The sequence below is a fragment of the Corvus moneduloides genome, chromosome 21 (genome assembly GCF_009650955.1).
Source record: "Corvus moneduloides isolate bCorMon1 chromosome 21, bCorMon1.pri, whole genome shotgun sequence".
Classification (NCBI taxonomy): domain Eukaryota; kingdom Metazoa; phylum Chordata; class Aves; order Passeriformes; family Corvidae; genus Corvus; species Corvus moneduloides.
Window position 1 is genome coordinate 3497861 of NC_045496.1, and position 25650 is coordinate 3523510.

At 48.7% G+C, this 25650-nt stretch overlaps 2 protein-coding genes and 1 non-coding gene across 3 annotated transcripts in view; 2 read left to right on the forward strand and 1 right to left on the reverse strand.

The window, feature by feature from the left end:
- Nucleotides 1–7445: 7445 nt before the first annotated feature.
- On the forward strand, nt 7446–7573 carry LOC116454556. The gene has a single exon (XR_004244138.1). It is a non-coding gene; the product is annotated as a U6atac minor spliceosomal RNA (small nuclear RNA).
- Nucleotides 7574–8909: 1336 nt separating this feature from the next.
- On the reverse strand, nt 8910–20312 carry WDR5 (WD repeat domain 5). The gene is made up of 14 exons (XM_032130421.1): nt 20221–20312; nt 18466–18656; nt 17534–17642; nt 16178–16251; nt 15165–15254; nt 14501–14590; nt 13738–13821; nt 12896–12951; nt 12695–12741; nt 12469–12544; nt 12093–12126; nt 11301–11375; nt 10937–11024; nt 8910–10021 (listed from the first exon to the last, which is right to left on the reverse strand). The coding sequence occupies exons 2-14, from the start codon at nt 18544–18546 to the stop codon at nt 9921–9923; spliced, it is 1005 nt and encodes a 334-aa protein (XP_031986312.1). The 5' UTR covers nt 18547–18656; nt 20221–20312; the 3' UTR covers nt 8910–9920.
- The window catches only part of BRD3 (bromodomain containing 3), a 44286-nt gene continuing 38775 nt past the window's right edge, over nt 20140–25650 (forward strand). Inside the window, exons 1-2 of the mRNA XM_032130420.1 lie at nt 20140–20211; nt 22649–22786. The gene's annotated coding sequence lies outside the window, so the exon portion shown is untranslated. The remainder of the gene's footprint in view (nt 20212–22648; nt 22787–25650) is intronic.

Consider the following 25650-nt stretch of genomic DNA (forward strand, 5'->3'; position numbering starts at 1 on the left):
TTTTTCTTTTTCTTTAGTCGGTTTTCCTCCCAGAAAATACTGTGCTGGTGTCTGTGTGCATGCTCGTGCACACACTTTTGCGTGTGCAAAATAATCCCTCAGCTTCCAGCGGGGCTGAAGGTGGGAATGCCCAGGAGATGCCTCCGGCCCCGCTCCGGTGAGGAGGAGGCAGCGGCTCACACGGGATCCACGCAGCCATGCAGGAAGAAAAAGACATTTTAGAGTAAATGTCAGCTTTTGCGTTTCTGGGTTTGGGGCTTTTTTTAAACATGTGGGTGGGACTTTTAATGCCCAGATGAAGCTGAGATGGTTTCAGTCTCCAGGGCTTATCCAGAAGATTCACACAAACACTATGGAAAGTGTCTCTTTGCTTAGGGAGGATGGAATTTGACACTGAGGAGATTTTAACCCGGTGTTCCAGCAAGGAGCCTCGGTGCTTACTGTGTCATATCTGATAAAGGCTAATCAGCCCTCCTTCAGGCTCCATTCAATTCTTATTTCCATCTGCTTCCAATGCAGATTGTGTTATCCGCGATACGGACTCACACGCAGGCAAACCAGTGCGAGTTCTGCTCAGGAATCACAGGATCGATGGTGAGGAAGGACACGATGGATCCCCCAACCAGAACCTTTGAAAACAGCACAGGCAGCTCCCAGTCCTTGCTTGGAAACCGGGAGGGTTCAGCACCAGTTTGCACTGGTGCGGGACTGGGATCCCACTGGGCAGCAGGTTTCCTGCACAGCCCCATTGCCTGCCCCAAGTTCCAGATCCCCTGGCCCCAGTGCCATCCCTCCCAGGCTCCTCTCCCTGGCTGAAGCCTCCTCCCCAATTATCCCGGGCGCTCTTTGCTCAGGCGATGTGGATTTAGCTCTCCAGCCCCATGTGTGCTGTGTGTATAGGGAAAGATAGATTGCCGCTACTTTCCAGTATAAATCACATTCCTTACAACACTCCAAAGTAGCATTTTCAACCTCAGGGTGCTAATAGGATCCAGCAGGAGAAAGAAATGTCAGCTAAGTAGCAGGCGCTGTTTGGAGAGTGCAATGGAGCTGATCCACAGCCCCGGGGCAAAAGGAGCAATCCCAGGGCAAAGGTTAAAGAGTTCAGGAGCACTTCAGCCTACTTAATTGCAACAGGCCTCTTACACGGTGTAAGATGGATGGCTCGGGCCGGGCGAGGGGGGCAGAGCGGGGCCAGCAGCATCGCCCGCCCCGGGAACCGAGGGGAGGGGACCGGGATGGAGCGATGGAGGCACCACGGCAGCTCCTCGCCCCTCGCTTCTCCCCAAAAACGCTGCTGGGTGGCAAAGCTGCCACAGCAGCACCCCCGGCCATCAGCTCTGCCCCATCCCCATCCTCCAGCCACCAGCTCTGCCCCATCCCCATCCTCCAGCCACCAGCTCTGCCCATCCCTATCCTCCAGCCACCAGCTCTGCCCCATCCCGATCCTCGGCAGATCAATGGGAATTTACACTGGAGAGGGCTGATGCGGGGAGGTTTTGCGAGAGCTCAGCACAGGCAGATAAATAACCAGTAGCCAGAATAACTCCAGCTGCCAAGGAAACGTTTCCTGCTCCCCCGAAAATCATAGGGAACATTTTAAGGGGAAAGAGGGGGGATTGGGTAGTGTTGCTGCTCTTGTCGTTTTTCTTACGGGATTTGTTTTCTGATTTCCTTTTATTTTGAATCTTCAGCATCTGAACTTGTTTTGTATCAGTCCCAAGATGCTTCTGTTGGGAAGGTGCCTCAGATAATATTTTTAGTAGAGTTTTGGCTTGTTTTCTGACACACATCTGAGAAATGTCATCAAAAGCTGATGTTTTGCATGGAAAAGATCTTTTGCATTATTATTTTTTTCATCTGAAGAAAAAAAAAAAGAATGGAATAAAAATATTTCATCCTTTTCTCACAGCGAGGTTTATGCTGTTTCTCTGGTGATAAAAGCACAGGGCTGGCTCTTGAGACAGATGCGTTTAATTCCCAGCTCTGCCGCAAACCCCCGCGATGACCTTGGAGCAGCCACCGGGGCTCCGATCCTCACGGGATGGGATTTTTCCTGTTAAAGCTCCCGTTTGGCCTCTTCTGCTGGGGAAAATGTCGGAAAAAACCCGCTGGTTTCACGCGGGCCTCTGTCCCCCAGCCCAGCGCCCATCCCAGCGCCGGGGATGCTGCCCTGCGCGGGTGCTCCATCACTGAACCGCGAAGCCCCCGCAGCGGCCGCGATGCGGAGCGAGGGTCGCGGATGCCCTCTCGTGGGAAGAGAGGGGCTCGGCCGCGCTCCCGATCCCCGCGGGGACGTGGGCAGACCTCCCGGCTCTGTGTTCCCCCTGCCCAGGGCTGCTGCGGGTATCCCCAGCCCCGCGGAGCATCCCCGTCCTCCCCGGGCTGCAGCGCTGCCGCCGGGCATCACCGAGACCTTCCCAGGGCACAGCGTTGGGCACCTTTTATTGAGGAGGGGGGAGAGCAGCGCGTCCTGCCCACCCGCAGGAGCAGCGATGGGGGCACCCCTGCTGCCAGCACCCATCCCACGAGGATCCCGCATCCCCCCGGCCCGGGGGGCTCAGGAGAGGAGCAGGGCGGCGAGGACGCAGGGCAGCAGGAGGTGGCCGGGGGGCGGCCGGGGGGCTCTGGGGGAGTTGTTGCACAGGTCGGTATCGCAGCAGTGGATGCGGACCCCCGGCAGCTCCTGCTGCTGGCAGTGGCGGGAGGTGGCACAGCCGCTGGTCAGCAGGATGCCCAGGACCACTGCAAAGCAAGCACAGGGCGGGACGTCAGGGGGACGAGCAGGGTGGAGGGGGTGCTGTGACAGCCTGGCACAGGGGACAGGCCCTGCTCGGGGGCTGCAAGGTTGGGTTTGGGGGTGAACAGAGGCTCGAGCAGCCCCTGCACCCCCGGGCCCAGGGGCGGACTCACCGCTCTCTGTTTTAATGCAGAACCGGTGCTTGAAGCCCTGGTGGGACTGGGAGCAGGTGATCACCTCGGGGTTGGAGCACCCCATGTCCACGTTTTTGGTGCCAACCACGATGTTGCAGCCATAGCACTGGAGTCCAGACACTAAACAAGAACGAGGAGAAACACGGCTGGATTTTTCCAGGGGGGAAAAGACTTCAACTCGTTCCGAGCTACTCTCTACCGACGGCTTCGCAGCGCTCCCTGCCTTGCCAAGACGCATTAAGCCAGAGCCCGGAGCTGCCCGTCACTTGTTTACCCAGTGGGCCCAAAAATACAGACTCATCTCCCGCTAGAGGTCAGTGCGAAATCAGAGATTAGCCGGAGACTTGAGCTGGGATCAAACTGTGGGAACAAGGGAGCTTTGAAACAGGGGGTGTAAAGAGTAGGTGAAACCTCACAACCACAGACACCACCGAGTCAGGGCTCTCGGTCGCGCTCAACAACAGCTTTTCCTTTTTTCACCAAATTTCTCCAGTTTAGCTGTGTCTGTGTTTGCTCCTGAGGGATGGGTTTATCAGCGTGGTTTGGTTTTCTCCCCTGGATGCAGTCCTGATGTTATCACAGGGTCTATCAGGAAGGCAAAGCAGCACAGAAACAGAAGGGAAATCCTCCTTCAGAGCACCGAGAGCCACCGTGCCTGTGACCGCGGGCCGGCGGCCTCAGTGTGTCCCCAGGGCTTTGCACTGGGGGCAGCTCAGCCTCTCCCTCCGGGGTCAGCGACTGTGTCTGAAAATTGCCACAATGGGAATTAAGCCATTTCTCAGGTTTCTTAAAAAACCTAAAAAAAGCCTTCAAAGGATATTAATTTACAGCATCCACCTCTGTTGTGGAGGTTAAGGCAACCTCTGTTGATTAACCAGGTTGCTGCCATTACCTTTCCTCACATCTGAACACTGACCCAGAGCCCTTCCCGAGCCCTCCTGTGTTCTCATGGGGTTTTTGGGGGGGATGAGCACCCCCACACAGCCAGGCACAGCTATAGGAGTCCCTGCCCCAGCCAAATCAGGGAAGAGGAGCCCAGGGGATTCCAAATCCTGGTGCACTGCCCTTTTGTACAAAACACGGTGACATTACCTCCATCCTAAAACCACCAGCACACAGCTCCATGGCTTGGGGCGGGAGAGCCCCCAAATTCATCCCGAGGCTAAACCACACCTGAGCAACCCGGGTTTAAGGAGGATGCAAACCGCGACTCCAAGGCACACCCGCACCCCGGGGAGAGCAGCACTTACCCTCTGGCAGGACAAACACCACGGTCAGCAGAGACAGGATCCCATGGGCACCTCCGGGCATGTGTCCGCAGAGCATGGGGAGCAGCTTCTGGGGTCACCCAGAGCTCACAGGGTGGACACGGGGCTCTGGGGGAGCGGGCTGGGACCTCCTCTCCTCCCGGCTCTTCACCCCGGCCGTCCTTGTCCTCGGCGCGTCCTTCTCACCTGGAAGCCCTTCCAGCGAGATTCAGGGAGGTGCCGTCGGTGCAGCAGGGATCTGGCTGCTCCCCGCTTGCCCAGCCAGCCCCTGGCACCCAGGCTCCTTATGTCAATGCTTAATTTCTCCCTTTTCCTCTGGAGAAATTCCCCGACTCTTTCAGTTCATGCACAGACCTGAGTGCGTATGTGCTACCCTCGGTTATTTCTGTCCTATTTCCTCTGTCCACGATCACTTCCCATTAATACCACCGTGCAGCAGCTCTTGGAGAGAAATTCTCCCTAATCAAGATTTAGTTTTAAATCCACTTCGAAATCCTCTAATTCAGTTGGATTAGGCAGAAGGGGTTTGGGGAGATGTATGGTTTTACTTTTTTTTTTCCCCCCGTCTCTTTTTCCTCTCTGAGCTGCCTCATCTTCATGAACGGACCCACCGGCTTTCTGTGACATATTGTGCTATTTAAAGAGGGCAGGAATAATTTTATTAAAGAGAAGCAGTCAACTAATTTTAAATCTGAGACTTGAGATCCTCTAACAAAGTACAGCTCTGGGGATGGCCCTGGGGTTAAGGGGAAAACCTGAAGGAGAGGGAAGAGGGTTTGAATGTAATCTGTGTATTTACACACGAGAAAATAGTTGCCTTAATAACGCAGGGAGAGACCAAACAGAGCCAGCCCCGGGCTTGGATCAGCTCTGGAGGGAGCTGGGGCTGCCAAGAGGTTGGGAAGGGGACAGGGGGACAGCAGAGGAAAGGACTGAGCAGTGATGGCTCTACAGGGCCAGGGTCAGACCCACAGCCACATGGGACACCACAGATGTCACCAGCTGCAGGATGAGGCCTCCCCACCCCCTGTTGGCTCCTCCAGCGCTGTCCCCACAAGCAAAGCCCCAGCTCTCAGTGCAGCTAATGGGACTTGGAGAGCTAATGCTTACTAATAAGAGAGCGCAACCGAATGCACAGGATTAAAAAATTAAAATGACAAAATAAGCTGCTTATGTGGCTCATCCAGCAACTGCCTGCTAGCAGCACCTGAAATCCTCCACCCTGGGCACCCCAGCCCACCAGGCACCTCCTGTGCCAGACAGAGCTCCCAGCCAGGCACGTTTGTACCTGATCTCCAACAGCATCTTCATTAGCAGGGATGCTGGTTCATATTTCACCGGGAGGCAGCACTAGCTGCTGGAAGGAGGGGCAGCTACAGCTCAGGAGGGGCAGTTGGCACCTGGGAGAAGTGCCCAAGTAATGCAGCTCAAGGATTCAAATCCCTTAAACCACCCATGGCGTCTCGCTTGCCTCGAAACAATGTGATTGTAGCAAACGTCTGACACAGTAAAGCCTGAAAGCCTGGGGGAGAAGGGATAAAAGGCAGGAAATGGGATTGATTTAAACGCATGCATAAATCAGAGCATTCAATAAGGAGGGGAAACTAACTTTTAATCCCTTAATAAACTCATCAGTTATCTGGAAGGGGCATCCAGGAGCAGCCTGGGCTCTGTGGCAGTGATGCAGCATCCCTGGCAGTGTCCAAGGCCAGGTTGGACAGGGCTTGGAGCAACCTGGGATCGTGGAAGGCGTCCCTGCCCATGGCAGGGGGTTGGAATGGGATGAGCTGTAAGGTCCCTTCCACCCCAAGCTGTTCTGTGAGTCTGTGATAAAGCAGATGTGCACATCTGGCGGGGCCGGGGCCACACAAACCCCTGGGCGCTGCACCTGGATCCGCAGCCTCATCCGAAAAAGCTGCTCCTCCGCCAGCCACACGCGGCACCGCCTGGTCCTTCCCTCCGGGAATCCAGCGGGAAGGTCTGGGAGAGTCGCAGGGGTCGAGGGATGGAGCGATGCCTTGTGGTGGCATCGGTGGGACCTGCGGCGGGATGCTGGGAGGGTAATCCCGGTGGGAACATCAGCTCCCCCGGCAGGTTTGAGGCGTTGCAGTGCTGATTTAGCGAGATGTTTGGTTTTACCCGCTTGGGATGCCGAAGAGAAAGGCTTTAAGAAAAGGGAAAAAAACCCACCCAACCTCTTCCACTGTTCCCACATCTTGTAACTCGTCATTAGCTCTGATGAAACTCGGAGCGATTTGCGAGCTCCGGGGTAGCAGGAACGCGTCGGGAATGGGCTCCCTCCTCCCCCGCTGCTCCGCTTGCGGGAGATTCCGCCAGCACATCCCGCGGTGCACTCCTGCTCCCGCTGAAACCCGCGGGATACCCGGCAGGACTCCTCAATCCCGCGGGATACCCGGCGGGACGGCTCAAACCCCGCGGGATACCGGCGGGACGGCTCAATCCCGCGGGATACCGGCGGGACGGCTCAAACCCCGCGGGATACCCGGTGGGACGGCTCAATCCCCGCGGGATACCCGGCGGGACGGCTCAATCCCGCGGGATACCCGGTGGGACGGCTCAATCCCGCGGGATACCCGGTGGGACGGCTCAATCCCCGCGGGATACCGGCGGGACGGCTCAATCCCCGCGGGATACCGGCGGGACGGCTCAAACCCCGCGGGATACCCGGTGGGACGGCTCAATCCCCGCGGGATACCGGCGGGACGGCTCAATCCCCGCGGGATACCGGCGGGACGGCTCAAACCCCGCGGGATACCCGGTGGGACGGCTCAATCCCCGCGGGATACCGGCGGGACGGCTCAATCCCCTGCGCACGTCCCGCGGGTCCGCCGCGCATCGCGGTGAGCTCATCCCAGCGGCACCGCCCCGCCGGGAGCGGGACTCGAACCGGCGAACCCCTGCGCGCCCGCCGCCATCAGCGAGGCCAAAGTAAAACCGTACCCCGCTCGTCACGGGGCAGGAGAAGAAGCTCCGCCTTCTGAGCGCTGATTGGCTGAGAGTGATGAATACATTAAAAGGGTAGTGGAAAACGCGCGTTTATGCTATTTTATCGAGATTTTTAGGAGTTCTAGGGGAATCTAGACTTAGTGTAAAAGTTATTCTATGGGGATTAGGAAGGAATGTCAAATTAAGGAGAAAGATGGGAAGAAAAGTTGCCTCACGCTATTCTGAAAGATGTAGGTTAGTGGAGGTTTAAATAGCCTGGACCGCGGTTCCTAATTTGTGTTGTATGAAAGGAGAGAAGGTTAGCACTCCCCTTGATAAGGATGGAAGAGGCACTAGTGGCCTATACAACACACATACGGTTAAGGCACTGCCACCTACTTCGTGGCATCTAACCATGTTTTTTTCCTTTATTCCCCTCTAGTTTTCTTTGCGGGAGACCCCTAACAAAAAAAGCAGCACCCTCTGTTTCAGTCACCCAGCTCGCCTTTTGCCTCAGCCTAAAAGTTGGTGGTGCACCAGAGCCCCAGAGCAATAACTCGGCATTCCTCAGAACGCTATAACGCACCCCAGCCCCTCTCAGCCCGCACCTAACATAAAGTTACACCTCCCCTACTCCAGCCCGTCCAGCCAGTGCACAATCCTCGTTTTCAGACCTGTGCTTGAGTTAATCCTGGCCCTGAAACCACCACAGCCATGCCAGGCTGCACAGAATTAGAGCTAAGTAGAGCTCATGCCAATAGGCCGCAGCATTAATCCCAGGTGGGATATTAAGGATTTAAACACAACCTTTATGAAGAGCAGCTTTACAGCAGATCCTTTACATTAGGGGTTTTCTATCTGCGTTCAAGAGATTTCGTGATAGCAGAAAATTGATCTCTCTTCTCCACAGCTCTGTGGCTCAGAGGGCAGGGAGAGACAGCACAGCTGCGCCAGCAAAGCCACTCACACGCAGGGACGAGAGAAGCACTATGCCAGGAAGTATTTCTGAATCAATATTAAAATGCTTTGCTGGAATAAAATTCCAGCTTCTCCATGCTGTAAAGCAGCACAGCCCCATCTTGCATTGAAGAGTTTCACCGGCCTTCAAGACTGCAAAAAATCATGAGTTGATCATTTTAGCAGTGACACCAAGTCTAGACGCAGTGTCCCTTCCTGGGGGTAATGAAAAACCTCCAAAGGCAGTGATATTATTAATAGCCATTTTAGCAGCTCAACACGAACTCTATTTTTATATTTTAAAAAGAAAACCTATGCCTTGTATCTTGCAGCTCTTTTTCTCCAAGGGTTTCAAAGCAAGGCAGCCTCAGAGCAGCACTCCAGAGGTCTGGACTGTAATTGATTTTCTGTTATTACCAAGCACACGAGGTCAATATCAAAAAAATGGGTTTTGCTTCACCAGGAGCAAAACATCCCCTTGCAGCAGAACCCTGTGGGTGCAATAAAACTTGCATTTCTTAACTGGCACAAGGTAAATCCTGGACCCCTGCCCATCCTGCAAGGCTAAAGCTCTCTGGGAGGGGGTGTAGCAATGTTGTCTCTGCTGAGGACACCTTCAGCTCGATCCTTTTACCTTCATGAAATAAATGTGGACTCGTGTTCCTCTTTTTCTCCACACTGCTGCTCCTCATCCTCCCTCACTGGATGGAGCTGCTACAGAAAACATTTCCCCCTAAAAATATTTTTAAGGGAAGCTTCCATGGACACGGACACTCCACATGAGCACACTCGTAACCACAAACATACACATAAAATCCCACCTTTTTATTATGGCACATGGTATTTTTTCTGGATGTGTAAATACCACATGGATATGACAAAAAGGGAAAGAAATACCAATGCTGAGATAGATACAGAGTCATGCCATTTGCAATACAGCTTCATACCATGGATTGCCAAGATACAAAAAGTCTGGGTTCGTTTCTTTTTACATTGAAATAACTTTACAGTGTTCTGTGAGTTGGCTTTAGAACCAGAAGAGGCAAAAAAAAAAAAAAATTAAAATATGCTGAGAACAACTACAAGCAGGATTCATTTTAATGGTTAACAGAAGAACTGTAACTTTGCTCTAGAACAGCATCTATTAAACACACGTAACAAGAGGTAAGCAACTATACAGAAGGTAAAGAGATTCCACCACAGGAGTCAAGTCAGGGGCAGGAAGAGGGAAATCTGGAACTGCATGGTTTTTATTTGGTCACAAAGTTTGAGCTGAGTGTTTAAAATGAAGCACCCTTAAAGATGCAGTACTCCTATTTAAAACAATACAGAAACTTCCCAAGAGACTAGAACCTACATTCTGGAAAAAAAAATTTAAAAATTAAAAAAAAAAAAAATTAGACATATTTAAAAAAATTCCACACATCTCTAGGCTTGTGACTTAACTTACTGGTACAAAGTAGACTGGCAGCTCTTCCTTAAGCAGCAACAGTGCCCAGAAGCAATGCCATCAGAAAATACAGTATCTTTGGGGTGTCCAAGACTTCTGACCCGACGTCAGAATCATCCATTTGTCTGCCAAAACATTAGGCAAGAAAAGGAGACACTGCATCTTTTTTTTTTTTCCCACCACGTTGCCCGGCTCTAGCAGAGCTAAGACGTTTTCTTTGGGCCACGACTAACAGAAACCACTTCATCAAATATTCTTCAGGTTTCCTGCCAAACTGGATTTATGGGTGTTTTTTTTTTTAATAATTTTTTTAAAAACATTTTATTTTGTTTTTCCTGACAGTCTCTAAAGCAATCCTTGAACGTTTAACAGTCACTCTTCCACAGTTTAATTGTTTTGTCGTTTTCTAGTGCCGCTGACGCGATGATGTTTTCTGTTGGGTGACAGGCTGTGGAGATGACAACATCTGAGCAAAAAGAAAGGATAGAAAAATAGAATTATTTAAATCTGGTTCATAGCAGGCATGCCTGAAAATTAGCAACTGTGTTTTAAAACAGCAAAGCCAAGTTATTATTTCCCTGCAGCAGAATTAAACTTGTTATTTGTAAATATCTTACAACTGTTGCTCCTCTGTGAGAGGAAATACAAGCAGGAAAGAATTGAGGGTAGGAGGAAAGTGCTTGACAAGTTCCAAAATGTGGGAATTCTCTAGATTCAAGTTCTTACTTTTATCAGATCATGTCAGACATGGCTGAATCAAAACCCAGGTCAGTTTTTTTGTCATGCTTCCAACAATTCTTAGGTAACATTTCATCTTCAGAGCTTGAAAATGAAACCCTGCTGCCACTGCCCTCCTTACACTCCAAATCACTGGAATCCAGCCCAAATCACTGGATGCAGCCCAATGCAAAGGACTGAGCACGCCGAGATTTCAGCTAAAACTCTGCTCTTTTACAGGACTCAGACTGAAGTACCCATCAGGTGACAGCTCATGGCTCAAGGCCAGGCACATGTACAGACGTTTCCAGTCCACATCAATGCTTATCCTTTGGAGCTGAGCTCTGGAAGGTGTTAACAGACCATTCAAAGTCACTGATGTTATGAGACACTTAGATATCTTGACCAGTTCTGTGCTCAAGCAAATCTCCTTTGTAAGCTGATGTCAAAGTTCTCACTGCTGGAGAATAAAACATTTTCAGTGCCCATAAACACCCTTCATGAAAAGGAGCGAACTCCCAGGGTTCAATTAAGCTTCAGCCAGTCAAGGCTTTATGGGTCTGACAGTCAAAACTGAATATCAGAGAGAAAATACTCAGGCTAAGCCCTCACTTAGCCTGATATGAGGGATATTACTTCAATAAAAACAAGATCCTTCCCTCACCTGTGTGTCCTTGTAGTTTCTGTACAATCTCTTTTGTCTGAAGGTTCCAAATATAAACCAGGTTGTCTTCTGAACCAGACACGATCCACTGGAGGGGCAGAGAGAAAACACAATTATCTGAATCTTTCTGAGCCATATCCAAGTGCTATTTCTCAATAAACATTTCATTGTTATCATGGGAAAGGAGGGAGGAGGAAAAGTCAGGAAATCTGCAATGGGACAGTGGGCCCACCTAGAGACAGAGAAACCTGTGAACCAGCACCCACCAAAGGAGGTTTCCAGCCCCAAAATCTTCTTTTTATCTACAGAGAGAAGCAGTGAAAACTGCACATTAGTAAAAAGAAATAATCAAATCAACACCAACCTTTCCACCAGTGACAGAGAAATTGGCAAATATGCAGTACTTCTCATTTTTGTGTCCTGTGTACGTCTTCAGGCACTGCAAGGGAAGAGCCACATGAATGCAGCTGGGAGGGAGTTTTCTCAGTCAAGGACAAACTCTCTGGGAAGAAAAGACTAAACATATCTGCCTGTGTTTCCCACCCTGCCAACTGATCTGGAGCATGCAGAGGGCAGCTCTGCCCTAGAACACAAAACAAAGCCCTGCATTTGTCCCATTACAACAGTGAAAGAGATCAAAGGCAATTTATTGCTCATGAAGAGAAAAATGCAGAAATATTGCTGTACTTGATGTCTCAGGGCTATGCAGAAGGCAAGTATTCTCATTTTTTTTCTTTTCAAAGAGATTTTTAGTCAGAGAATCACAGAATGGTTTCAGTTTGAAGGAACCTTTGAAGGTCTGCCATGGGCAGGGACACCTCCCACTGTCCCAGGCTGCTCCAAGCCCCATCCAACCTGGCCTTGGACACTTCCAGGGACCCAGGGGCAGCCACAGCTTCTCTGGGCACCCTGTGCCAGGGCCTCCCCACCTTCACAGGAAACTTTCTAATCTGAATCCACCCTCTTTTATTTTAAAACCATTACCCCTTGTCCTGTTTCAACAGGCCCTGCTAAAAGTTTGTCCTCTCCACTAAAGGGCTATTAACACTTTTTTTTTCTGTAGTACTCATAGGTTAAGTTTAAAAATCACATGTAAAATCCAAGTTTTCTTAAAGCTTAGTTAAGTCTACATAGAGAGAGAGAGAGAATTAATTACTTTTCCTTTGCTGTAGTCCCAAAGTTTAAGAGTGCTGGAAAACAAAAGAAAAACAAAGATTTTAGTTCTTGGGTGGGTGTTTTGGTGGTTTTTTTTTTTTCCATCTGAAAAGTTCCTAGCAGCAGAAAAAAAGTTTCTCCATACCAGAGTTCCAAAAATCTACATGGATCATTTTAGCCTGGCTTTGGAATGCAGGGTTAGTTAACCCCAAAGTATCAATTTTACTGCCATGCCATTCATATTCTCCTCCATAAAATACACTATATATGAAGTCATGTATTATCATTACTATGGCAGCCAAAGAGCAAAATAAAGCATCATCTGATACTCCAAATTTAAATTCTGTGTGGCTTTCTCCTTTTTTTTTAATACTTACTTGTCCAAAGTTGCAGCTAATATGTATTTGCCGTTTGGTGAGAACTTCACAAAAGACACAGGAGGGTTATCATCATCTACAGCAAAATTAAAAGCAGTGTTACAAAGCGCACAGCTCTGTTGTCTCACTGACAGCATTTCTTTTCACATTCGTTTTTAACAGTTTCACTGAAACACAAAGTATCTGTTTGAAAAATAGAGCCCAGACAAGAAGAGTTTCTGCTTACCAATCAGTGTTTTCAAGCACTGGCCTGATGCTGTATCCCAGATTCGACTGTTAAAAGCACACAAAAATCATTATTATTGGGTTTGAAGTGTTTGTTACCATTTTAACATTACAAATACAAGGTTTTTTTTTTTAAAAAAAAAAAGTATTTTTAGAATGCAAAAGGTGTGAAGAGTGATGCAGACAAGAAATAACCACTTACCAGAGTCCATCATAGCTACTTGACACTATCAGGGATCCATCACGATTAAAATGCACCTGCAATAATATTGATATTAATTATCAAAACTAATAACTTTACGGATGCTCATAAAGTTCAAATGTTTAAGCTCCTTATTTTCCACTTCTGATGTGGAATACAAGTTTCTTCAGAAGCCAAGGACACATCACCACACAGACACTGTTCAGACAGCATTAGCAGTATCAAACCTGGGACAGAACCTTATTATTGTAAGGGCATGGAATAGAACCTCTCATATAGCCCCTTTTATGTTTTAAGGTCATTTTTCTGCTATTTTAAAGAATTATTACTATTAAGAGACATTAAGTGTGAAATATCTATTACACACGGCAGAACAACCATGTTAGAACAGCCACAGCTCATGAGGCTCAGATTTTTCTCAGTGTTCTTCATTTTAAAGACATTAAGAGTTAAACACCTTCTGGTTTTCCTTAATCCCAATGGATATTGGCGTATTCCAAGCTCGTTTCTCCTATTAAATGAGATTTAAAACAAGGGAAACACTGATTGCTCTCTGAGCATCAAGTGCCACAAATCTGTGTCCCAGAATGACACTCAGGCATGACTGGCACACCTCTGCTCTATTCACATCTACACCCAGGACCAAAACCCACACTGATCTTAGAGAAAGCACCACTCATTTCATTCCCACTGAGCAAACCAGCAACAACCACAGCGCAGCCTGGACGCTGTGTAAGGCTGGTTTGGTAACAGAGCACAAACCCTCTCCTCAACAGGGACAGGAGAGGAGCTCTGCTAAACAAAACAAGCCTTTTAGTGTTCACTGATCAGGAGGGACTTACAGCTGAAACTGGGTCAGAGTGAGCAGGCAACGTCTTGAGGCACTTCCCTGTTTTCACATCCCATATCCTCACGCTTTCATCAAACTGGAGAGGGAAAAGAGGCACAAGGGGGTTTGGTGAAGCACCTGTTTGAGGCATTCAGGGTGGTATAGCTTGGCTACAGCATGAGCCTTGTCCCAGCTGGGTCAGAAAGCCCAAGACACAACCAGCAGTCTGGGAACACCTCCCTGAATTCCTTGTCTCCGTGTAGGACACCTGCACGCTGAGGATGGATTAAGGGCTTTTCCCCAAGCAAGCACAGCAGGGGTGATGCACAGCTCACCTGACTACAAGCTGTGTTTGTGAGGGAAAACACAATTGAAACAGACTGTGTGATTCATATTCTTTCATTTAATACTGTTTTCAAACCATGATCTGACCCAATCTGCAGAGGGAGAGGTGATTAGAAGTCATCCTTTAGGTAAGTCAGAATCCAGGTGATTAGAAACCATAAGTTGTATTATGAATTCTGTATTCACTACTTATAAATTGTACTACATCAATCCTGCTTGCAGAAATTCTGTGTCACTCTAATCATAAATTAGCATGCTACACTAATCATAATAATCTGTTAAGAAAATAAAGCTGTAATTGTAACCATGATTTAATGCCATCATCATTCTGCCAAGGATCCCTAAAGAACCTGTCTGTCCCTTTAGTGACGAGTGACAGAGTGTGCAGTGCTTGCTTCCCACAAAGGAAAAAAAAACATAAAATCACTCACCGAGCCAGAAACGATGAGGTTTGACTGAGGGTTGAAATTGCAGCAGAAAACGTAGTTACTGTGCCCTTTCAATGTCTTTAAGCACTTACCCTGAAATAAAATTCAGCAGAGTTAAATACACAGCATCACCCAGCACCATAAAAGCATCCAGAGAGACCACATTAAGGTTAATCACTGTGCAGCACAGAAAGAAACCATCTCTAACCCCAGATTCAGATGGGCAGAGGGCCAGCTGCAACAAAACAGGAAAGAAAGAAACATTTCTCATGATTGCAGACAAGGTGCAAACTGTTTGGGCAGCTCAGGAGGACCCAAACAATTTAATACCCCTAATCAAAACTCAACCAAAATTATCCAGTCCTCTCTGTCATCAGAGAAAGGGGGAAAAAGCAGAAATAAGTGTGGCTATGGTACAAAAAGGTTTCATGTGAGAGGCTTTTTGCTGTGGTTCTATCTCCATCATCAGGCTTTAGTGCTCTCTCAGAGCACTAAACAGGCTCCTCGTGGTACCCACAAACATTCCACTCTTTCCAAGAGCAGACAGCACAATTCATTCATCCTCATAGCCCATTCACCAGCTTGTTATAAGCAGGAACACGAAGCAGGAACAAGAAGCCAATATAGGAGAAAAGGAAGGTAAATAAATAATAATTCCTGCCCTTACCGAGCTTACATCCCATATTTTGAGAGTTTTATCATCGGAGGCAGAGACAAGGAGGTTGGAATCTGATGACCAAGCAACATCAGAGATCCCCTAAAACAAAAGGAAAACAATTCTCTTCTCAGCTCTGTTTGTTCAGCCACACAGAAAAGTGGAAAACCCAGACTGCAGATTACATTCCCAGCTGAAGCTTGAATGAAAATTCAGCACTGAGAGTCAGGAATTCAATGATTTCGCTGGGCTAAGAGCTCATCTGGCACGTGTTCATTTTAAGCTGAGCCACAGACTCTGAGAACAGCAGCTTGTTCACACAGTTCTTACTGTGGCCACCAAACCCCTCTGTTAGAATTCCTAAATAGAATGTTAATAAATTAATCTGAGTAAGTGGCTTTTCTTCATGACAAATGGCTGCTCTTTACAGTCCAAGTCCCCAGAGGCTGGAGGATATTCCAGTGGCTTTTCTTTTGATAAACCTTCATTTTTGCTCATGAAACTTCAGCACGGAAGAAACTTTAAAAAAAAAGAAAACCAAAGGGCTTGGGAGTCTTTTGTTTTCTTTAGAACTTTGCAGAATGAGTAAGTGTTGTGTTTATGTAGGCAAACCCACAAGAAAAATTTAATTTCCTTAAAAGGCAAGTGTTTTGTTCCTTATACAAAGGAAAGATGGAACAGGATACAGTGTCAGAATTCATAGGGATTTTCACCCAAGAATGTTCTGCCCTGTGTCTGAGGTGGGTTCTCCTGAAATGCAGGGACACAGCAAGCTGGCTGGGCAGTGGGAATGCAGGTGCTCCATCATCAGCTTGCACTCCACCCATATTCCCAGCCTGCCCCAATATTACTCCAGCAATTCCAGGCTGTTGCACTGGGCTGTATAAACAAAAAACTACAAAGTAAGACTGAAGAACAAACCTTCAGCACAAGTAAAACTAACCAAGAATGAAAATTTCTGAATTAGGAAAAAGAAAGCAAAATTCTTCCCAGGTAAATTCCCACAGTAATCACCTGGTACTTACCAGCTTATGACCAGATATTGTTTTCTCAAACTTGCCATCATACGCTCCCCAAATTTTAATGAGTTTGTCAGCAGCTGGAAAAGAATGTGCCAGTTCAGAGATTAATTAACAGCACTAGCAGAGCTGTCCCTTCCAGGTGGAAGGAAATAAGTTCACTGTGTCCCTGCAGACCCTGGGCAGTTCTCCCTCCCCAGGCAGACCTCAGGGAAGAAGGTGATATGGAACTGGTGAAGAACAGCTTCCTACACAGCACTCTGCAGCAGCTGAGGTTACATAAGCTGCCTGGAATGCAGAGAGACTCCAGCAGCTTTAGTTTCTCTCATGACAACTTGGGTTTCTACTTTTGTTTTAGATTGCTAGTTGTAAAAGTAGTGCTGGTCCACGGGAATGCTTGAAAGGCTTTTGCCCCAAAAAGAACAATAATTACACCACAAGCTGGACTGAATGAATGCCTGCAGAAACCCAAACATATTATCCATGGTAACTTGCAAAACAAGCCAGAGAAAAAAGTTGGCGTTTGCCAGATACAGAGTTTGGAAAACATGTTCAGGGGAGAGGGGAGGGGGACTCTGATGGGGACACTGTAACCATTTATAAGGCACAGCACACTGATCCTATTGAGTCTGTTTGCAGTTAAGCCCCAAGTTAATTCCCACGTCTGGAAGATGTTCCAGTGGCCATCACCATCACAGTCAACAGTTTCCAACTGGCCTTTCCTTACACCGTGGATCCTCCCTGGATCACTGACAGTCACAGAAACACATTTTCAAGGCAAAGCTGTCAGGAAGTGCTGAAGATCAAAAAAACTCTTATGAAATACCAAAGCTGGCAGGAAGGGGACTTGCTCTATCACTTAAGAGAGCAAGAAGTGAAACATTATCTATAACAACCTTCTGCACTTCACTGGAGTAATCAAAGCCTCTGACTGCCAACCACCACAGACACACAGCACAGAGCACTGGCCAGCCCTGTGTGTCCAACTCTGCAGCCCAGGAGCACTTTCCGCATTTCCCAGAGGAAAGTTTGGCCTGCAGATACTGTACACAAAGTTTAATTTACAAGCTTAAGCTGTTAGTGATACAGAAAAGCACAAGGAAAGAACCCTGCATTGGTTTTTGCCCATTTGCTCAGTAAAGAAAGCTGAACAGGTGAGGGTTCTCCTGGCAATGCAAAGACCCAGTACTCAAAGTAACAGAAATTAAATTATCTCAAACAGTGACAGCTTTGGTATCACTCTTTTAAGAAAAACTGTGACGTGACACCCCTCCTGTCCCTGATGGAGGTAGCACTGCAGACAGGCCCTTCTGCAAGGCCCACATTTGTGTTTGAAATGAGATAAAAGCAAGCAATACTTACAGGAGCTGGCAAGCCACTCTCCGTTAGGACTAAACTTGACTGATGACACTGCCTTTGTGTGTCCTGCTAACGTGAACTTGAGAGCATAGTTTGGCTTTACTGGGGCAGGCTGTAAGAAAAAAATACATATAAATGAGTTAAATTCCAAATTTAGTACCTCAGTGGCCAGCTCTGATCAGTACAGAGGAATGGACCACATGGGTGTTCACCCTAACGAAGATTCCAGCGTTCACATTCCCAGTCCCCTCCAAAAAACACCCAAACCAACCAAACAACCTTTCAGTCTGGGGCCTGACTGTTTCAAGCACAACACCAAGTCACCCTTGAGATGAATTTCATCCAAGGCAGTAACAAACAGGTGAGAATAATCCAACAGCCCAGCCACAAAGTGCCTGGCACTTCCAAGTAACACTCTCCATATTGATCTGTGCAGTGCTTTTAAGTGTTTGCATTTTTGCCCTGATCATGAATTAAACCACGGACCAATTCCTCCATGCCCCTAAAATCCCACTTCTGCCCTTTTCCACTCTTTGAAAAAGCTTCATGGTTAGACAATAATACCTCCTTTGAACACCTTCAGGCTTTAAAGAACCTGAATAATTGTTTCCCCACTCCACAACTACAGATTCAGCAATTCTCCAGCCACCTCCAGGCATTCCAAGGATACAAACAGCCAGCCTTTGTCATGCTCAAAATGACAAGAAGTATTCCACTAGTGAGAACTTCCCCAAACCCCTTAGCATTACAGCAGAGCCTGCACTCCATCCCCTTTTCCCATAAAACCCTCAGCATAAGACACCAGCAGAAGCAGACACATGGAAAAGATCTTAATCTGCAGGAGAATCCAAATCCCTGATTCTGGCCTGGCTGCTCAGTGTTGAGGTAGTTCCAGGTGTTTTTACAGGGATATTTTTTTGGAGCCCCACACACACCTTGCTCTGATTGGTCGAGGAGGAAGGAGTAGATTGTGTTTTGGTGGATTCTGCATCTGGCTTCTTTTCTTCTGTTGCCATGGTTCTGGAGCTGGCAAATGAGACTTATGGGTGCTTGAAGGAGAGAATGAATGTGCTGCTTCAAAAGGCAGCTCTTGCCACCGAGAGGAGAACCGCGCTGAAAGGAAAACCTGGAAGAAAAACAAAATACTCTCATTAGCTGTCAAAAAGATTCTCAGCATGCACAAAAGTGAGATTGGTCGAAGTGCAGGTTGCCAGAAACCAGTATGAAAACCCCTATTTATTATCTGTTGAGCAATACAGCAGTATTTTAGGCCTTCAGACCTACTTATGTACAAGACCAAGAACTCAAGCCACGGCCTTTGATCACTTCTTGGAAAGCTTTTTCCAAACAGAAATACAGCACAATAGCTTTGAGGTGTGGCAGGGTTTTCATATCACAGACCCCAAAACACTTCTAACAAGTACTTAGTACAGGGTAAATGCAGCAGTTTGTATGGAAGACAGAAGGAACAGTCCAAGGCCTTTCTATTTTAATTTACTAAGGTAGAGAATACAATATCATAAAGAATGCAAAAAATAACCGGCATTTGCAAAGCTTAAGACCTGACTAGATTCCTTTCACCTCAGAATGCAAATATTTTGGTGTCATATTTCCCTGCTGAAAGGTCTGAGCATCAAACCATACCCTACTCCACCCGAGACTTCCCCCTGACTGGCAGCAGCCTTGGATCAGCCTCTCTCTTGGATCAGACTCGCTTTCCGTAACAAGACCTGATGGAGTGCAGTGCCAGGATTCTGTAATCGGGGCTGATGCTGCAGAGGGAACAAATCTCCACTGCAGCTCAGCCACACTTCAGCTCAGGAACAGAATCACCCCCAGCTCACAATGTCAGGATTTGCCTTCTAACTGCATTTGCCACATCGCAGCTCCTTTTGCTGGTGGCAGCACATTCGGGAACGAGAGCGATCGCTCTCAGGATCCACTGGCATTCCAAGCATCTCCTTCCCAGAGGGTGCAGAGCAGGGCGCTACCAGTTGCCTGCCGGCTGTGCTCGGTGTGGGGAGATCCCAGAATGGGCCAGGCTGGAAGGGAGCACAGCGGCTCATCTGCTCCAGCAGGCTCATCCCAGAGCACATGGCACAGGATCGCATCCAGACTGTTCCTGACCATCTCCACGCAGGGACACTCCACGCCCTCCCCGGGCAACCTGGGGGCCACCACAAGAAAATAAACTTTCCTAACGCCGATCCTGCTCCTTTTCATCTGGAACTCGTCTGGGAACTCGGGCGAGCACGCAGCGCGCTGCCAAACCTCGCAGCATCGGTCCCGGAGCCGGGGGGCTCCATGCCCGGGGGGCTCCCAGCGCATCCCCTGCCTGCACGCACGCGGTACCGATAACAGCCCCCCGGCCCTCCCCTCGCTCTGGAATGTGGGGGTGGGGCTGGGGGGGAGCTCCCCGTGCGAACCCCGAATTTGGGGAGTGGGGGGTGTGAAGTGAGGGGTCCCCACGCGGTTGGGGGGGGGTTGGGGGAGAGGGCGGGGGCCGCGCTGGGCGCGCGCGGAGGGGCCCGGGGCTGAGGGGGAGCGGGCGGGCTCCGCGCGCGCTGCCTGAGGGGAGGCGGCGGCGGCGGCGCCGCGCGCGGGCAACGGCGCTGCGGGAGAGCCCCGGGCGGTGCGGGAGACGAGGAGGAGACGGAAGAGGAGCCGCCGCCTCGCTCTCGGTGACTTACCGGGGGACGGGGATGGGGAAGGGGGGCGGCCGCCGCCTCCTCCGCGGCGAGGGAGGAGCGCGGCCGCGGGAGGGGAGGGGGGGGACGCGGCGGCGGCGGCGGCGGGTCCGGGTCCGCCAGGCGGGGAATGCGGGACGGCGCCTGCGCGGAGCGGGCCGGAGGCCGCACAATGCCGCTCTCTCCCGGGAGCGCTACGGCGCGGCCCGAGAGCCAAAAGAGCGGCGCGAATGCGCGCACGGGCGGAGCCCGTCCCCGTGGCGTCGTGCCCGCCCCTTCCCTCCCCTCCCTCTTTTCCCTCCCTTCCTTCTCTTCCTTTTCTTGTCTCTTTTCCCTCCTTCCTGTGCTTTCTGTGCTTCCCCCCCAGCGCCCGCTGCTGTTCCCCGCTCGCTGCGGGAAGCGCCCTGCCCGTGCCGGTGTGACATTCCCGTGTGGGAAGCGGGCACATACGGACCGGGATCGGGTGGCCACGGCGCTGCTCCCGCCGTTCGGGGGCCGTTGAGCCCGGCTGGAGGGGGTTAGGTGTCGTTGGGCTGCGTCTGCAACTGACCCCCTTGGATGCACACCGATAAAAGCGGCTGTGAGGAGAGCAGGCCAATTCACAAGGCAGTAATAGCTATAATAATGTTTATAATAATGTCTGTGCAATGTCTGTAATATCCATATTAATGCCGATAAGGTGGGGGGTCAGGCTCTTCTCCCAGGCAGGTAGTGACAGGGCGTGAGGAGTCATCCTCAAGCTGCTCCAGGGGAGGTTCAGGCTGGACATCAGGGGGAGTTTCTTCATGGAAAGTGGTGGTAAACTTTAGAACAGGAGGAAACGCTAAACATTGGAGCTGTCCTGGGAGGTGGCAGAGTCCCCATCCCTGGGGGTGTTCAAGGAGCGACTGCATGTGGCACTCAGTGCCATGGTTTAATTGACAAAGTGATGATCTATCAAAGGTTGGACTCGATGATCCTGGAGGTCTTTTCCAACTTAAGTGATTCTGTGACTCTCGAATGCTTTTGTTTGGGCCATTTAACACCGTAATCCTTGCCTGGGTGAGAGGGTATCTGAGGCGAGGTGGATTTCTCAGTGTATGGTCACACAAAAAGCCCTGACTCAGGAAAGTGTTTAATTCATTAAGGCCAAGCAGCCCCGTTACAGTTAAACATGTGTTTAAGCACTTTTCTGGAGAGCAGTGAGTTATTTCTGAACCCACACGTTGCAGTCTGCTTTCAGTTAAGAGGGAAGAAAAGGAGACGTGTGTCATTTACTGGCCCTTTAACACAGGAAGATGTTTCACTTCCAAAAATTCTAGTGGCAGTTGAGAAAGGAAAAGATGAAAAAAACCTGTGGTATAGTAAAGCCAAGGCCCTTCTCCTCCAGCCTGGAATCCTGCAGCAGAAATCTGGAGAATTAGCCCTGCCTTCTAAACTAAGGGAGGTAAAACACAGTTAGAAGAGCTGCACAGTCACCAGAGCAATATTAGGGAACAAATCCAGTCAAGTCTCTGGTGCTGATTCTTCCAAATGGTTTTGGGTGAAAGTTTTCAGTCTTTTAAAAAATGAATATGAAATAAAATGGGAGAACACAAATCAGCAGTTTAATGCTATTTATAGAACTTTCTCGTGGCAGGGTGTTTTTGTTTCTTTCATGTCGGAGATAAGTTCATATTTTGCCTCTCAGTGTCTGCTTTGGGAATTTTTGCCCAGTATTTTTCTATATATGTAGAAAATACATATACATTTATTTATCTATGTAGAAAATACATATATGTGCATGTATGAAAATGCTTATCTAATCTGAATCCTGGAACCTGAAAAATGTAGCCTTGACTACAAATTAAGTGTAATCCTAAACAACCCCTTAGCTTCTAAGTGTCCTGGATTTTTTTTAAACTAGTTTAAAGTATGATAAACTCCTTTTGGCCAAGTACCTGATTCCGTGCCAGGCTGGGTTTTTGACAGCATGGAGCTTTCAGAGACAGCACAAGCAGGGACATTTCTTTGGGACTGCAGAACATCCCCAGAGAAAAATTTGGATAAAATTTCACTTGATGGTTACGAATCATCTGCGAGGGTCTTTCTTGCTCCCCCGGCCAGGCTTCCACAGCTGGGATCAGCAGGATGTGACATCTGTCCAAACTGCCTCTCTGGAAAAGCGTGGGGCTTGGCAGGCTTCTCCCTCACAGAATCTTTCATTCCCTTTGGTTCCAAACAGTCTGAACTTGGGGACGTGCCAAGTGCACTGGAAAAGACACCTGTCTGAGGTGTTTGTGGGAGAGCAGCTTCCCATGATGATGAAAGGGAAAGGAAAGCCCCTGTGTGGCTCAGATTGGAAGGAAGTGGCTGCTCTCAGTGCTACTGGGGTCCCTTTGGGTGGCTTTCAGGGTGTCAGGAGCTGAAGCCGTGGCTCCTGCTGTGACCACCACGTGTGATTTTGTCACAGGTTGCACCGAGGCCAGAGCTAACCCAGTGCTGCAGAGCTGATCCAAAGGACATTATTGTTTGTGGAAAAGCTCCCAGGAACTTCACTACACACTGGACCTGCTCTTTAGACCTGCCTGTTGCAAACCAGCTTGTAGTGGTGAGTAATCAGACACGGAGCTTACAAGCTGTGTGAGCCCATGTTTATATTTTGGCACAATTTGCAATCTCAGCTCGCATTTTTATTTGCTTGGGCCCCTCAGCAGACAGAGGAAGTGCAGAACAGACTTGCTGTGTGTTACACTCTGCTCCAGAGACAGGGAGGAAGGACTCAGGAGAGACCTGCTGCATCTTTTAGGCTTCTAAAGAGCAGCTGATCCCTGACACAGAGCTGTTTCTGGGTGGTTCCTAACATGCTGTTGTGGGTTTTTTTTCTCTAAATCCCAGATACATCACATTCATATGTTTCTTCTGGGATTTAAAAACAAACACTGAACCTTTTCCAGGATGATATTTCTACCTCCCCCACTACACTCTGAGCCTTGCTTGCATCATTGCCAACATTTGTTCATTTAAAGCTAGGAAATCTTAGCCCAGTGGAGAGCAGGTAGGATTGGAATCATCCTGCCCTGGGAGGGATCTGTACAAACACTTCGTCTAGGCAAGAGGAGCCTATGGAAGTTGAAGAACTCATTTCAATGTAAGATCATTGAACACTGTATGTATCAAACCCCTTTTAGTAAAGATCTGTTAAGAAACATGATTTTGAAGAGCAGGTCAGACTTCTCACAGGGCTGGAGTCCTGCAGTGTGCTATGAGGCATCATTCAGCACAAATTCCCCCCCCAGTGCCAGTCCCAGCCAAGTTAATGCGTAGAGGCTGCTGATTTGAGAGCCCCAGCCTGAGTCACACACGCTCTGACTGCCAGACGTGATGACAGCCTGCCTCTCCCAGCCACTTCAACTGGAGCAGCAGGTTCTCAGCACTTCTGTGAATCAGGAGCTTTGTTCTTTGGCTGCAACCACAGTGAATGGACAATTTAATACAATTCACTCACACCCCTGAAATAGTTTTAGGGAAATCTATTTATTACTCATTGTCATTTACAGATCAAGATGTTTGAAAGTGTTACTATTTGGTTAGGGGATCTCTATGCCATTCTCTGCAGTCTTTGTGAGGGGGCAGGAGGAAAAGTAAGGAAACACAGAGGAATCCTTTCGGCCCTTGGCCAGCTGAGGTCTGGCATGTTCCAGTGTCTGTTGGTTTAAACTGCCAGCTCAGTAGCACACACTATTCACTGCCTTGCTTACCTGTGCAAACCACTGTGTTCACAGCAGGTGCTGGGTCTCCACAATAACTGAATGTCCAACAAAACCATTCACACAGAGGTAATTTCCAAAGGAACATTTTTAACTATGGCCAACGTAGCTATGTTGGCTGGGCAGTTTCTTTTTGATTCCCAAATCTGTGGTCATGCCCTTTTCTTCTCTCTCACAACAGTTTAGGCCTTTGCTCTGCCTCTTTCCATACATATAAATCTTAGCCCACTGTATCCCAGTCTCCAGCTCCTCCAAGTAAAGCTTCTTGCTCCCTCCTAGTAAGACACATCATGGTCAGACAGAATATTTTGTGGGCTCTTCATGCCCTTCCTGTCCATTGCAGTAGAAGTCCTTCATCTCTGCTTCCCTGGTTGGAGAACTTCCAGTCTGGAAGAACTTTATTTAAATCCACCCTGGACCCTCCACTGGATGTTGGCTGTCTCCAGACCACCATTCAGATCATAATGAAAACTCCTCTTTGCAGATGAACACTTACAAGATCCTTTAGGTCTTGGGTTGCTCAATTCTTTCCTGTCTTCCCTTCAAACAGCACAGTGCTGTGCCTTTTGGGGCTTGTAGACATCCTGGCCCCTGGCTTCCCAGTCTGGGGGCTCTGCTCACCCTTTTCCAGATGAAGAGTGAACACTGAAGATCCAAAAGCCCTGCAGCCGCTGACAGATTCCCGGGAGCGCGGAGCCAGGGTGGCCTCACCAACTGGTGTGTCCAGGCTCTCAGAACTACAAAGAATGAGTCAGAAGAGCTGAGTCCCAATTCTCCCTCTGCCCACGATTCTCTGCATCATCATATTCCCTCTCAGCTTCCTCAGGTGAAAAACAGGAGTCATAATATTTCCTTACCTACAAAAGCTGTTAGGAGGATTATTGAATTGTTGTGAATTCCACAGATGAAAGGTACTACAGAAAAACAAACTGCAATTATTGTTTCAAACCTCTGCCCTAATCCTGTCATCCTTAACTTACCGAATAACACTTACTCAGTTGAGGAAATCCTGCCACTACACTGAAGAAGATCATTGGAAAAGATGACTCTCTGTTGTAATAAGAGCATTTATCCCCTTTTGTTCAACACCCTTCTGCCTGACACTGAAGTGATCCGAGTCATATAATCTCCCCTTGCAGTGGGGAACTGTGGTTTTGATGGTGGAACAGGCACAGGTGAAAATCAGAAGCTTGCAGGAAGAACCTATTGCAAAGATCAGAAAAATTGGTGCTCCCAGCAGTCCCTGATTCCTGCCAAATACTGCTGGGTGCAGTCACACAAGGCACTGAGTGTGGCCCACCCTCCCAAAACTCATCTGTCCCACACAGACAAGTATCTCCTTTTGTGCTTCCATCCCCTCTTGTTTTCAAAACAATCAACACTCCAAAAACAGAGAGGCAAAAAGTCCCAGTGTTTAACAGCCCTGAAAACCACTCTGGTTTTGCATAAATAACATTTTTCTTGTTGAAGCCTGGGCACAAAGCTTCCGAGAAGGTTGTAGGTACCACTGGGCATTACAGGTTAAAAGTACTGCAACAGCCAGGAATAAATACATGGCAGGTGTTCGTTAACAAGGCACTAATTGGGTAACTGGAGGTGCAGCATAAAAGACCACAGAGGCCAATTGAGAAGCTTTAGGTGAATCCCAAATGCTCCTCTGAGCTTGGGGAGCAGGAGGAAGTAAAGAGCTACTGCCGTAGTTTTG